The sequence below is a fragment of the Pelodiscus sinensis genome, chromosome 2, assembly GCF_052426305.1.
Source record: "Pelodiscus sinensis isolate ZL-2025 chromosome 2, ASM5242630v1, whole genome shotgun sequence".
NCBI lineage: Eukaryota > Metazoa > Chordata > Testudines > Trionychidae > Pelodiscus > Pelodiscus sinensis.
Genome location: NC_143053.1, coordinates 134090038 through 134104942, shown reverse-complemented (window position 1 = coordinate 134104942; position 14905 = coordinate 134090038). Strand labels below are relative to the sequence as shown.

Genomic DNA, 14905 nt, shown 5'->3' with positions numbered 1-14905 from the left:
GCAGAGCCGCAGCGGCAGCGGGGTGCCGTGCCTCTGAGGCTTTGCTCTGGCAAAGCCTCTGAGGCGCGGGACCCCCCGCTGCTGCCGCATGAGACCCGGTGCCTGTGGTCTGCTGGGGACGGTCCCCAGCAGACCACAGGCACCCGGACTGAAGCCGCAGCCGCGGGGGGGGTCCCGCGCCTCTGAGGCTTTGCCAGAGCAAAGCCTCAGAAGCGCGGGGAACCGCCGCTGCTGCCGCTCCAGTCTGGGTGCCTGTGGTCTGCTGGGGACGGTCCCCAGCAGACCACAGGCACCCTGACTGAAGCCGCAGCCGCGGGGGGTCCCGCGCCTCAGAGGCTTTGGTCCCCCCCAGCAGACCAGGCTTTTGTTTTGGACTCTGGGGCAGAGCAGCTGGGGCGCTGCGGATTGGTCCTGCAGCGCCCGTGGGCACTACTGGACCAACCCGGCAGCACCCCAGCTGCTCTGCCCCAGGTCCTGATTCAGCCGCTGCTGGTCAGTTTCAGCAGCGGCTGAATCAGGACGTCTGGGGCAGAGCAGATGGGGTGCTGCTGGGTTGGTCCAGTAGCACCCCAGCTGCTCTGCCCCAGGCGTCCCCAAGTCAGCTTCTGCTGAAACTGACCAGCGCTGACTACAGGAAGCCCCAGGCAGAGTTGCTCTGCCCCGGGCTTCCTGGAATCAGCTGCTGATCAGTTTCAGCAGCAGCTGACTTGGGGACGCCTGGGGTTCTTAAGTTGATTCTGTATGTAAGTCAGAACTGGCGGTCAGTTTCAGCAGTGTCTGAATCTGGACGCCAGTTCCGACTTACATACAGATTCAACTTAAGAACAAACCTACAGTCCCTATCTTGTACGTAACCCGGGGACTGCCTGTACAAGATACACATAGCTTTTAGATGTGAGTCCGGATTGTTTGGCTTAGTTGGACACCCAAACAGAGGATTCCTGTGGCTCATGTGAGAGGGTAGTAAAGAGATCCTGGTGTATAAGGAAGTATGAATCACAGGATTGAAGCAGTCTGTTATTTTCTGGCATTACAAAAGAGGGAGAGGGGGATGCTTTTTTCCCAGGAGTTTTGACTGAGTGCTGCTAATAGACTCAATCATAGCTGTAAGTGTGCATTTCCTCATCCACTGCCACTTGTCTTTTTCCCCTCTGACTTTTCTCATCCTCCCTCTTCTTGCTCCCTTGGACTTTTTGTTTTTCAGTGGTTGAATCTCACACTCCATGAAGGACAGTCAAGTTTTCCTCCCTCCTCCTTCACACACAGACTACATGAAAGTATCTCACTGTAGTATGGAGATTTTATTTTATTTGTTGAGCATCAATATCTTGAGCCTTTTGCTTCCTGGAAGAAGTTTGTGACTATCTTACAGCTGCCAAAGACCAGCAGCCCATTTGGCAAAGTTGCCTGACTGTCACTTTGTTCCTCCTCTTCCCCTGACTCTGGAGGTTGTGCATCTGTGGTTCAGAAAGGGAGAAGTAGGTTATAAAACATGTTCAAAGGCAACTTGAAACAACTTGGCAGCATCACACAATTATTTCTAGGAATCTGACTATTGTAATGGTCTTAAATCCTCCTCCACTCTCAGATCTGATCTGCCCATATTTTCAGGCACACACATGCTAAAATACTACAATATAGTTTCAATTCTGCCACCATGAGCAGTTGGAAGGTCGAGTGAAGCCTTTTCATTCAGAACCTTAATGTTTGGCAAGTATATTAATCTTGATTTTTTTTCCTCGTTTATAAATGGAAACATTGGGTGTCAGGTGTTCAGAGCACAGCAATGCTCTGTATTTCAGCAAGCCTAACAAAAGCAGCATGTTTTGGAATGTCTACTCAGACATCTCTGACCAAAAGCCTCACATAACTAAGAATCAATCAATCAATCAATCAATCAATCTATAGCCCTCAGCTTAGAAACCAGGATGATGTACTTTGAGTCAGCAAGAACCCATATGGCTTAAAACGCAAAATGAGAAGAGACAGAAAAATGAAATCTTTCCCCAGCTGGTAAAATTGCCCTCTATTCAACCTGGTCCCAAACAGGTGAACAAGGGCAACTGAAAGATTCTCTCAAGGCTGGGGAAATACCCAAGCCAAGAAATGTTATGGCAGATCTCACAAATGAATATGAGTTTACAACACTGAACAGTCTTCAGTGCAAAATCCTGACCCACCAACATGCTCTGAGATGGCCTCTGGATGTCAGGAAGATCAATGAATTAATTTCACTGATGGTTTTTCAACTTTTTTAATTAGTGACAGGTTGACCCTGGCATAGGGCTATTGCAGCCAATGAGCACATTGCCTGCATATGGGCATAACAACAAAAAAGAGTAAGGGTAGCCCTTTAATTAACATGTCAGCAATACAACAAGGTCCATGGTCTTAACACTGAGTGCCTGTTTCTGTGTGTTTAAAGGGTTATAAAGATACTAAGCATGATTAAAAGGTGGCACCAAGCCAGGAGATAACATGAGTGGACACCTCTGTTCTTCAATTAAGTTCTTATGCAAATACAGGGCCCATGTACTGTCTTGCAGAGAGTGTGGTGGTTGGGATACTGACAGCCTGACAATTAACAATAGGTGTCATATGCAGGCCAGCCTCTGTAGATCCACATCTTGCCTTTAAAACACTTGCCAGTTCCCAGACAATTGCAGTCTCCCAGGTCCAAATCTATTAATGCTCCCTACATTCCTTCCCAATTCCCACCCATGCTCACCCCATGCCCCACACGCGTAGATATAAGGAATGCCAAACACTATACCTGTTAGAGACTTCCCTTCCTTCCTGCTGGTCAGTCTCCTTGTTGCAGGGGCTACACCAGTCTCCATTCTGTGAGGTGCACTGAAGATTGTTTAGGACACCAGACCTGGTACAGCTCTTAAAGGTACTTGAGATCCAATTTCTGCTAGTCTCTTAGTTGTGGTCTAATATCCTGATACAAAACCTTCTTGGCCTTGTATATTGCATCACACTGGCTGACAATCAGTTCAATATCATATTTGTTGGGGCTCTCAGAAATCTGCAAATATTGTTAATTTCTTCCATCGTCAGGTCTATTTGTATATTCTTCCTGGTCCAGAGTGCAGTCGGGGTCCTGGCCTCATTTGCCAATGGCTTCTTGGATTTGCAAGAAGTGATGTTTGTAGAGTTGGTGGAAGAGCTTAGCTAACTACCAGAAATGGATAGTGAAGTGTTGACTACATCTAATAGAAGGTAATCCTGGTTGTTTTGAAATCAGCTTACCTAGTCCTCTTTACTACAGAGTTTAGCCTTGTGAAATGGCTGGTAGGGGGGAAAAGATATTAAGGGGCTACTACTTGTGATGTGAATGGCAAAGGCAGTAGGAAGTCCTGACTGAAGGAAAAAAGCACTTCTTGTAGCACATTGGGATGGCCTCCTGCAGAAAAGAACTAGATGAACCCCATCTGCAGTATGACAGTGCTATATCCTGATTACAGCCTGATAACTGTGCTACTGTTAAACAGTGATGATACCAGTCAGTGATAAGTTGAACAACCATAAAATGGTGGTAGTGATGGGTATTAGTGGATGAGAAAGATATAAAGATGGAATCTATCATTCAAAAACCATAACATTTTGTAGTCTGGACCAAACTCCAGCCACAAGAAAATCCACAGCTCCCTCCCACACATAGAAATAAAAAATTAGGAGAACTGCAGGGAAAGCAGTTTGCAGAGATGGAATGAAGAAGCAAAGTCAACCAACCAGTCACCCAGGTTGCGCAGGGTATCTTAAGTAAATAGTGAGCAAGTCTTACCTATCAAGGTGTGAAACACAGCAGCCACAGCACCAGCCACAACCATGCACAAAACTGCTTTGGTCCTGTCTCGTTTGCTGTTCACAAACACTAAACCCACATTCTTGAAGTCACTCATTGGACCCGTGAAGAATTTCATGAGGGAATAGGCCAGCCCGTAGCTGGCCAGCATTTCCACAGCATCTTCCTTAACAGCTGCGATACCCCTGTTCAAGGCCTGTTGAAATACATAAAAAACAACATTTTAAAATGTAGACAGTCTCTGGAAAACAATATGCTGCAGAAATACATAAAAACCAACAATTTACCAACAATTTAAGTAATTTTGCATTGACTTGAATTCCTTCAGATCCCGAATGAAAAGAAATAAAAAGTGATTTTTAAACATCAAAATAAAACTGGGAAAGTGCATATGAAATCTTTTGCCACTATATATGTTTTCAATTTACTATGCTGCACAGCTCTATTGTGAGGCAGACAATAGTTGTTCCCATTTACCAAGGCTGCCAACAGTGCTGGGGAAGACAGGACAGGGAGCATAGGGCCTGGTGATTTTAAAGGGCCACAGGCTCCCAGCTGCCACTACAGTGAGCCCTTTAAAATTTCTGCCACAGCCTTGGGCAGTATGGGCCAGGAAGTACTGAAGGGCTAGTTGGGGGAGGCTAGTCCCCAGCCACTCCCCATCTCTAGCTTAGGGGCCCCTGCAATTCTGTCAATAGCTATGCAATTTACTATGGTCAGTAAGAAACTACAGAGAATTTAAATACCTGAAATGTTTCATGAAATAAGTAAATTATCAATAACTTATTTTTAAAATGATCAATATAAGGATGTTTCATTTGCAGCACAATCTTTGAACAATTCTATTAAGTGAAATTGATAACTGTGCAGAAGGCCAAAAAGTCTTATGTGAGGACTTTGGTGTGACTTGAGAAAAATGTAGTCCAGGTTAGTCTTCTGCACAGGAGAGTAAAATTGAAGTTGATCCATAATGATGTACTGAAATTACTTGGGCCATAGAGACATAGAGAAAACAGAGACCTTGCACTTCTTTTTATTAAACATAATACTGGAACACAAAATATTTGTATGTCAAGCTATTCTTATTTTGAATAGTTTAGCAAATACTTTGCAGATATTGAGGAAAAAAAAGTGTCCCACAGCCCAAATCTCCAATAATTAAGTGGATTACCTTCCTAGCTAACCTGAACCAAAAGAAAAATGTGACATTTTCCTCAGAACTCAGGAAAAGCACATTTTAATTGTGTTGATTAAATGTGGCAGTTATAAATTTTGCCTTCAGTTGAACAGCACTAGTATTCAGTAAATTGTTAAAACAGAATTAGACTCAAAAAGCCTAAAGGATGGAATATGACATTTCATAATAATTTATTTCTTACAGGTCACAAATGATAAATATGACAGGTCCACAAAGAACTAACCAATCATGCACATCTTCTACCTCTCCCTTGACCACAAAACTGCAGCGTCTTCCACTTACATTCCACCCTAGCACTGAGCTTTTTTTGAATGTAAAATATTTAAATTTGAATATAATAAGATACCAGTTTCAAGCCTTAGCATTTCAATATCAAAGTTCAGTACAAAGCACATGCAAGCACTGGAGTCAACAGAAATTGCTTCTGCATGTTCGAGGGCAGCATTTAGCCTCTTATTTTTTTGTCTTTTCAATCTCACTGTAAGATGCTTCATTGCCACTTGATAAAAATAAATCTGTCTCTCCAGCATGACACAAAACTTCAGCAATTTCTCCATACTAGATGTCCATCAAAACTGTCTCTCGAAGTACACTATGCACTAAATATGATAAAAAAAGTTTCTGTATTTTTCAGCCTTCTCTCTTCCCTCCTATTGTTACTTCTGGAGCCTGCACTGAAGAGCAAACCAAACCCCAAAAATGGCTTCCTGGACACAGAGGGGTACATAACATTATGCACATTGTTTGCTCAGGAATCCTGCAGAAAAAGCTGGTGGCAGCCATTTACCATGTCCAGGGTCAAGTCCTTACCCTGTTTGAGTCCCTCTAATAGCTGCATAAAAAAGGAAGGATGTTAAAACTGTTTCAGAGCTTTAAACTTATACCTTGGACACTTATGTGGGACTCTGGTATCAGGGGCTATGCTGTTAAAGCCTGAGCTTCCCAGATACAGAGTCCGGGCAGGGAAGCTCTCTGTGTTAGGAACCAGCAGTTAGAACCAATCCCAGAATGAAGCAGATCTCTTGCAAGCACCTTTTTTACTGAATTCCACCAGGGCAACAGCAGACATTGGTACTGGTAGGTGCTTCCCTAGTAGATGGAGGATTCCTAAAGGATGTGATTAATGCATCTGAGGACATATTGGCCATATAGATAGCCTACTGACACACTCATAGTGCAGCTGGTCTGACTTGTGGCAAGACCTGAAATAATCCCACCTGACAGCGATAAGCCTTTCCTAGTGAGCATGGCGGATAAATAACTTCTGCAGAATGAGAAGCTTTCACTTACAAAGTTTTCCTCTGACTCTCACTGCATCTTGTCTTGGAATGGGTGCTCTCATACTTACCTACCTGTGAATGGAGTATGCAGAACCCACACTGACCAAGAAGGGGTTAATGTGAGCCTGAGGACCCAATCAGGTCCATCCTGCTTCACCTGTACAAGGTGTCAGGCCTGGAGGGAGGAATCAAAAGAGGAAAGGCCAATTAAGTAATGGCTGACTGGGAGAGGCAACTTCTCAGCTAGTTCTCTGAAGGAAGGGCTATCCGGGGCCAGAATATAGCCAGAGTTTCTTAAGGGTCAGAGACTCCTTGGGGCAGATGGGCCTGGTGTGGCACTTCCCATTTATTTTGTTCTCCATCACTTTTTGTCTTCCCATTTCTTGGGCCCAGTTGATGAGTCAGTCCAATAAGAGGCCGTGAGAGGCCTAGCTGTGGGCCATGGGAGGAAACAGCCCAGGGATACAGCACAGTCTGAACAAACAAACCTTCTCTGCTTTATTCAAGGTTCCTGAGCAGGCTGGCAGCCAGAGTAGAAAGTAGACCTGGTTTTCCCTACCAAGTCACCTAGTGGCATGAAGACCTCAGAGCCAAGGTTCCCTCATGATGCTGCAAACAGTACTGCTGGACTTGGTTTACCCTGGAAAGTGGAGTGGCTGTCAACAGAAGAGGCCTCCATACCATGCTCATCACAAGGCGGCACAGCTATTCTGACAACACTCTTCTTCCACATACTCCCTCAGAGCTGGTGGGAGGCTCAAATGATGTTTATGAAGTACATTGTACTGGTTGTCAAAGTAGTCATTTCTTTCACTTCAACAGGCATCAGATCTTTCCTTGCCTCTGCCAGCACTGCTACTAACAGGGTAAATTTCCATCTCTTAAATGGAAATCAACAGCGGGTGCCTACTATATTCTTTGAAGGGCACTATTTGACTCTCATTTTTCTCTTCTCACCCATTGGTTGCTTGCAGCAAACTATTTCTGGTGGTTCTAATATTCAAAGCAAGAACTAAAGCATTCAGGGCACTCTGTGACCTAAATTAATCCTGGCACTTGCAAACAAAGCTGCACATATTTTGAGGCATAATTTACCATACCAGGTACTTCCATCATGTTAAGATTAGTATTTGTTGCCAAGGCCTATGCTGGAGGGTAATGACTAGATCACGGACAGGATAGTAGTTTATCTGCCAATCTGTGCACTTAGTTGAGACTCATGTCTATCAGTGGTTACCCAGATGGAAAGAGCCGTCCAATCTGAGCCAAATGTGCCCATAAAATGCCAGGGAGATCTTTGAGAAAGCTATGGCCATAGCTAGAAAAATCCTCATCACATGTAAGATAAAAAAAAAAAAAAATCACAGTGGATGAATAAACTGAGTTTGGCTCATAAGTGCTATGTGCATCAATTTATTACCTAATAGGAATGGACAAAAGTAAGTGACTCTAGAGTGGAAATCTGCTCCCCCACCTTTTAAGACAGAGCTCAGACATTTTCTGTGTAAACAAATTACAAAAAAGTAAACACACCTGAACTGCCATGGGGTCCCCCCGCCACACCAACACAAACACTGTGCACCCCGTAACGTAAAGGATCCTTACTTTGTTAGAGGGATATTGCCATTTAATTGTTCTACTGAGGAACAGCTGTCCAACACGATAAAATCCCTCTAAGTTTAGTCATGAAAAAGTAATGTCAATAAACAAGCCACTGGAAAAAAAAGTCTTTCCTGTGGAAGACCACTTTAGAAAACTTACAGTAAATGTAACTGTCTACTAGCTACTTAGTTTCAGTAACATCCTCCAGACAAACCACTCATTTTGACTGATGTATTTCAGCAATTTCTTTTTCCATTTTCTCTTTAAAGAGATGGATGGACAAATGATTCAATCACAGCTTTCAAACTCTGAACAAGAAATCTCTTATACCCTTCCATACCACATACCTTACCATTTGCTTACTTAAGCTGTTGATCTTATGTCATATTTGATATATCCTTAAAGCAACGGGAAAACCCAGAAACTCCAAGAGCTTATACTGTGCACCATGTTACAGATAAGAATGTTTGCTTGGTTCCAGGACATGAAAACATTGGCAGCATTTGGTAATCTTCCAATTTAATTTCCTGTTAGAACTCTAATAATATCTCTTTTTAACAAGTCATAAACCAAGGAATCTTTCCCACTTCTTGTTGAATCACTGATTGCAGGTTCTGTACATGCTTTGTGTGCACAAAATCATTGACAACACTGAACAAACAGCATCTGCATTCCATATTTTTCCCAAACAAGTTCCAATCTGTGTCCAAAAAGATCAACATGTCATATAAAATGAATCACAAGCTTTTCAAAAGGTATTTAGGCTTTGCTGTGCTCAGCACTAATGCTTAACTGCCTGGCTGCCTGCATTTCATTTTCAAAAGTGACTTAGGCACTTCTCATTTTTGAAAATGAGAATTTGGCTCCTGTCAGTGAGTAGTTAACCCTGAATGGAGCAATGTCTAAACACTACTAAAATCTGGGCTGAAGGCACTTATTGTAGGTTGACCACAAACGGTGCATCATTTATGGACCTAACCATGTAAACCATCACATCAGAGGCTCGTAAAACTGTGCATCCACTAGAGTGATCTATGCCAACAAGTGCCAGCAATGCTCCATCTGCCATGTATATTGGCTAAACTAAACAATCTCTACAAGGAAGAATTAATGGATACAAATGAGATATTCGAAAAGGCAACACACAGAAACCTACTACTGGGGAACATTTTAACTTGCCTGGGCACTCATTAATGGATCTCCATATTATTTCAAACCAATTTCAAAAGCTAGTTCAACAGGGAAGCTACAGAACTTAAATTCATTTACAAGTTTGATTCCTACAACAGAAATATAAGCAAAGACATTGTCTGGATGGCCTGCTATATTCCACATCAAAAAACTAAATAAAGGGTACATAAAGTGGGTACTAAGTATTCTTATCCGCTTCATTTATAATGAGCAGTCTAACTGACAATTTCTCCGCCCTTCCCCTCCCCCCACTATGCTATTTATTTGAAAACTGGACCAGCCCCTTAAAGTCCATTCATCTGAAGAAGTGGGTTGTGCCCATGAAAGCTCATGATATCATCTGTATTTTTGGTTGGTCTCTAACGTGCTGCAAGATTATGTGTTGTTTTTTAATTTTTTCTATGCATCATTCAGTTACTATTCCATTAGGGTATGGCTGGTCAGTCAGTTTATTTTTAAAATCTCTTCATACCAGATACGGATGGGATACATACAAGGCAAACAGAGACAGATGCTTCAGGTAGTGATGCTGGTGACACTCTTCTCTCCTACATCATTACTGAACCGTTGCCCCAGCACAGGACTAGGAGCAACTGCGATGTTGGGGTTGCTGTCTTCTGGAAGATGGATCAAACCAAGTTCTCACACTCTCATAATTTAAGATCCCACGGCACCCCATGGCAGCAGAGGTGTTGACCCTGGGGTACAGGCTAAACTTCAACTTGAAAAATTAAACTCTGTACATAATTTCCCCCCCCCCCCCCCAGCCTCAATTAAGTATGTCCTTCCTTAAAGGGAATCTAGTTTTAGATCCCCTGTTTAAATGACTGCTGTAGTTTTGTTGGGTAAAGCGATTCTTGTATCTCACAGGGATATTTTGAAGAGAGCATACTTAACATTTGCAAAGCACTTTCAGTAGCTCAGGGGGAAGGACCTATAGAAGTGTCCCCATGATTTATTTATTATAACTCTTATGAGAAATGAATCTGTACCCCATGCAAGGCAGACAGCATACAACAGCAGAAGAATGACCTAATTTCAGAGAAACAACCTGTCTGCCACATCTCTGTAGAATGTCTATTAATTGTGAAAAGTGACAGTAGCTTGTCTTCCAGGTCTGCAATAGGCAGAAGTGGCTGAATTAATCCTTTTTGTAATAATAATTTAAATGGCATTATATGAGCTATGAACTTGGCCTCTTATATTTTTCATATATACAGTAAAACTCCAATAGTCTGGCATCCAATTGTACGGCACTCCCGATAGTCTGGCATGAAAATGGCAAGAGTGAGTAAGCTTCAGCAAAAAACTAGTCACAAGGCATTAGCGGCATCAGCTGAACTGAGCGAAACCAGACGGGACCGAGTCAGTCTGTCACTGGCATTGTGTGATGCTGGCTTGTGCGACAATAAAAAGAGTTAAAAACACACTATATATGTGCACACGCGCACACACACACTTTATAGTACCTCCTGATAGTCCGGCATATCTGATAATCCGGCACCATCTAGGTCCCAAAGGTTCCAGATTAGGAAGTCTACTGTACATGATTTTTGTCAGAGAGCAGTCTAATCATACAAACTACTAATAAACTAACTGAATACATCAGTATACTGTCTGCAGGAAACAGTCAATCCTTATTGAATGGAGTATATATTACATTTCTATTTATAAACAAATGTAATTCTCACATCTGTAAAATACATTGAACACCCATCACTCTGGTACTAGTCCATAGTTTGATTAAAAACACACTTGACTACTTGTTTACAGAAAGAGGTGCTTATATTGATGTGACTGCATAAATCTCATTATAAACAGAGTGAACTAAGTTAGGTCCTCAAATTTAATACTTTACTGGAAGTTAAATCCCATGCAGTGTTTATGGATGCTCGTCTGTAAGTGCAATCTTGAATTTTGTGGACATTGTTGAGATTAAGGCTATCAACCAATTAATATCAAATACTGATCCAGCCTTTAAAAATCCTAATTACGTAAAAAATATATTTGAAGTCATAGAGGAAAGATTCTAATGTGAAGGGGAACAATATTAAAAATATATTCCCTTTTTGTCAGCCAAACATATTAAATAACATTATACCCCAAACAGTAGTTCAGTTAATGAAACACAAAGGGCAAAATTATAAGGAAAACTTCCTCTACTTTTGGATTCCTATTAGACCATCTCATAACATAAAAGTAGAGAAAACACATAGGCAATCATTAGCATATTTCTGAGTTCACAGTTTGCTTATTAATGCTACATTTTTCCCCTCTCCCTTGTACTTCTTCTCCATGGGCTTGCTTATCACTCACTATCTGGATTTCATGTTGTACAGATAGAGGGCCACATGAATGAATACTCTCCCAATATTTTATCACCTTTCTAAAAGATTAGTACTGCATAGGTGACATGAACAATTTGTTTTCCTTCACAAATGGCTAGTTAAGGCTACACCCTCAGCTAGCAGTGTAGGTCCTTAAACATTAGTGGTGCTATGCTGCCTTAAACCAGTAAGGGTCTGGTCCTTACAATCTAGAGGCCATTCCTTTCCAGATAGGCTATGTCTAGACTACATCCCTTTTTCGAAAAAGGGATGTAAATTAGACATATCGAAATTGTTAATGAAGCCGGGATTTAAATCTCCCACGCTTCATTAACATAAAAATGGCTGCTGCTTTTTTTCGGTATGGAGCTTTGCCGAAGAAAAGCGACAGTCTAGACGCGGATCTTTCGAAAAATAAAGCCTTTTTTGAAAGATCCCTTATCCCTCGTAAAATGAGGGTTACAGGATCTTTCGAAAAAGGCTTTATTTTTCAAAAGATCCGCATCTAGACTGCCACTTTTCTTCGGCAAAGCTCCGTGCTGAAAAAAAGCGGCAGCCATTTTTATGTTAATGAAGCGCGGGAGATTTAAATCCCGGCTTCATTAACAATTTCGATATGTCAAATTTACATCCCTTTTTCGAAAAAGGGATGTAGTCTAGACATAGTGAACACAGTGCTGATATATATTTAGTTGAAATAAGTGCCCCTCTTCTAGCAAGTGTCAATAGCCAGGCATGCAAGTTATAACTGTCCCTCCTGTGTAGTTTCATTCTCAGGAATTGGGAGTTAACTAATAGTCATTCTGCATCTCCACAAGCAGTAAGTAATACATTCTTTTTGTTTCAAGTTTATATTTTTTCTTTAAACATTGTTATTATGACTAAATCCCCTCCCCACTGATCCTCCTCTTCACCTTATGTCCTTATATAAAACGTAATGTCACAGACACAATACAAGGCTGTAGTGGAACTTGGGAGTGCTCATGTGAGAGATTTTGTTTTGGGTCTATATTAACCCTAATTTGTCTGTTCCCCCTCTCTTGGCTGTGCCTGCTGCAGAGGCCATGGAAAGGTGCTTCTCACCTGGCCCCAAGCTGCTGCAGTGATAGGGGGATGGGGTAGTCCTCTCTCAATGGAATAGCCTGCATATTGAATCCAGAATCTCCATCTCCACCCCAGAACAATGATTTCAATGAAGAAAAAACGAAAAACCTTATCTGAGTTAAGCAATGCCTGGTAAATCTTCTAGTTTACACATATATAGTAGCGCATCGTCACAACAAAACTGAAATACTGTTATTTCATTGTGGAGGAATCAGCAAGCCACCACACGTATTACAGTAGTTGGGGAGGTGAAATGTTGGCCAGGAGCATGCAAACAGCTCCCAACTTTATCTCCTGAAAAGTGTCATGCTGGGGGGGGGGGGGCTGGATGTTAAAGAGGTCCTGCTGGTTCTGTGTATAAGTTATAGCGTCATCTAGAAATCTCAAGTGCTGAAGAGCAACCAGTAGAGCTCAGTGTCCTTGCAAACAACTAAAAACTGGGCATTGTGACTGGCTTCCTCAGCTTGACACAAAACTTGGGTGTAACCTTCATCAAATCTCTAGGTCATGTGTACGGTCACTTGCAGCAAAATGCATAAACACAGGAGTCTTTCATGTGAAAAGACAGTGCCCTACAAGCCAACAGGGTGATTTGGGGAGAAAGTGCCTTTAAATACGCTAAAAACCAACAGACTAACCTGTACACACTAACTTGGCTTTTAAACCCCTGAAGCTTTTAAATATGCTGTCAGCACATACAGGCATAACTCGAAGTGAGCTGTCTTCTGAGATGCACAGTCTCTCTTGGGTGAGATTCTGGGGGTTCTTCTTTCACTAATTTTAGTGGGAGCAGAGAGGACGCAGCAGTTGTCAGAACTAAGCCATCTCTCTTGAATTGAAGTTCACCTAAAATCATATGATCAAGCTGTACATGTTCTGCACTCAAGCTTAAGGATTTTTAGACAAAACTATCAAATATCAGAACCCTGAAGTAGTGATGTAAGCGACTAATTGACTGGTGTCTTCCTCCCCCCGCCCTTTGCTGCCTCTATCACAAAGAGGCAGCAAGAGGGGAGGAAGGGGAAGGGGTGCTGGAAGGAGTTGGTTTAAAAGCTGGTTGCCCCCAGCTCCAGCTCCGGGGGAGGGGGCAGGGGTACAGTGGCGGCAAACTTTGAAATGTACAAGAGTCCTGCTGGGGCTCTTGTACATTTCAAAGGTGTAATGCGGAAGTTCTTATTGACTAATCGAAGGAAATCCATCAACTATTTGATTAGTTAGTTAATGGAAATTTAACATTCCTACACTAAAGCATGACATTTCAATAACTTGGTCTAACTTCAGTGTATTCCTTCAGATTTATTTACTGTTTGGTTAATCTCAAATAGTCATAATTGTGTCAGGGTTGAATCTATTGCTATTACACAGAAGTAAATGAAATCCAGTAGTTGGTAACTTGCCACTGTTCCCATAGCTCCTGGATCAGCTTCATTCTGGAGGGCAGAATATGACAGAGAAGATTGAAATTTGTTGTCGTCTTATATTCTATAGGTTTATTCAACTCTTTGAAGTCTAGGCTTGTACCTATTTTTTTTTCTGATCCAACTTGGTAGTTTAACCACCTGAAGGAAACTTTAAAAGCTAAGTCTGAAATGGAGATGGGTTGGCTAAGCATGTGTGTGTCAAGGACAACAGCCCTCTTTCACCCCTCAAATCATGAGAGGAAGTCACAAGTCTTAGCTGAAAAACCGCGGATAAAAAGAATGGACAGGTCCTCCCTCCCAATCCCTTCTTACGCTACAATAATTGTTCAGAGTTTTCACTCTCTACCAGTCTAGTCACCATGTACGTTCTGTACCAGATTCACTAGTACACTGCAGCTGCTTTGTGCTGCTGCCATGACACCCACTACACTGCCAGAAATACACACAGCAGGTAGTTTATCAGTAAATCTGCTTCACTGACTTCTATTAAAATAAGAGGGCCAGATTTACTGCCACATCACTCATCTGTTTTACTCTTACTCTGCAATACAAGCACAACTGCATTTCCACTAGTATGGTATTTTAACAACAAACATATTGAATACATACTTATGTAACTGGATCGCATAGTAAGTAGAAAGACCACTAGTTCAGCAAAGCAGGAAACCCTCCTGTTCTGTTGCTGGACAAGGTACTGAAAATCACTTGCTTTTGAAACTCAACAAGAACACCAGTCTTAGTTTACAACCAGCTCTGCAGTATCTAGTAAAACATGTTAACCACAAAGTGGTGTTTGTTATGCACAAGTGAGAATATCCAGGGTTATTTCTGTAGGTAGCCTGATTGTTTACTAATAAGAACCATAATGAAACTAATATTATATTAGCAGCCAGACCCCAATCAGAATCCAGGTTCGTTGTGCCAGCTGCAATAGAAAAAACACATGCCAGTCTTGACCCCAAAGAGCAAAT

The 14905-nt window shown here is 42.1% G+C and overlaps 1 protein-coding gene across 3 annotated transcripts in view; it reads right to left on the bottom strand.

The window, feature by feature from the left end:
* Positions 1 to 14905, bottom strand: part of ANKH (ANKH inorganic pyrophosphate transport regulator) — a 176164-nt gene that overhangs the window by 65310 nt on the left and 95949 nt on the right. For all 3 annotated transcript variants that reach the window (XM_025181659.3, XM_006117083.5, XM_089776432.1), the window contains exon 3: positions 3791 to 4007. In XM_025181659.3, the coding sequence (XP_025037444.3) occupies positions 3791 to 4007 (217 nt within the window). The remainder of the gene's footprint in view (positions 1 to 3790; positions 4008 to 14905) is intronic.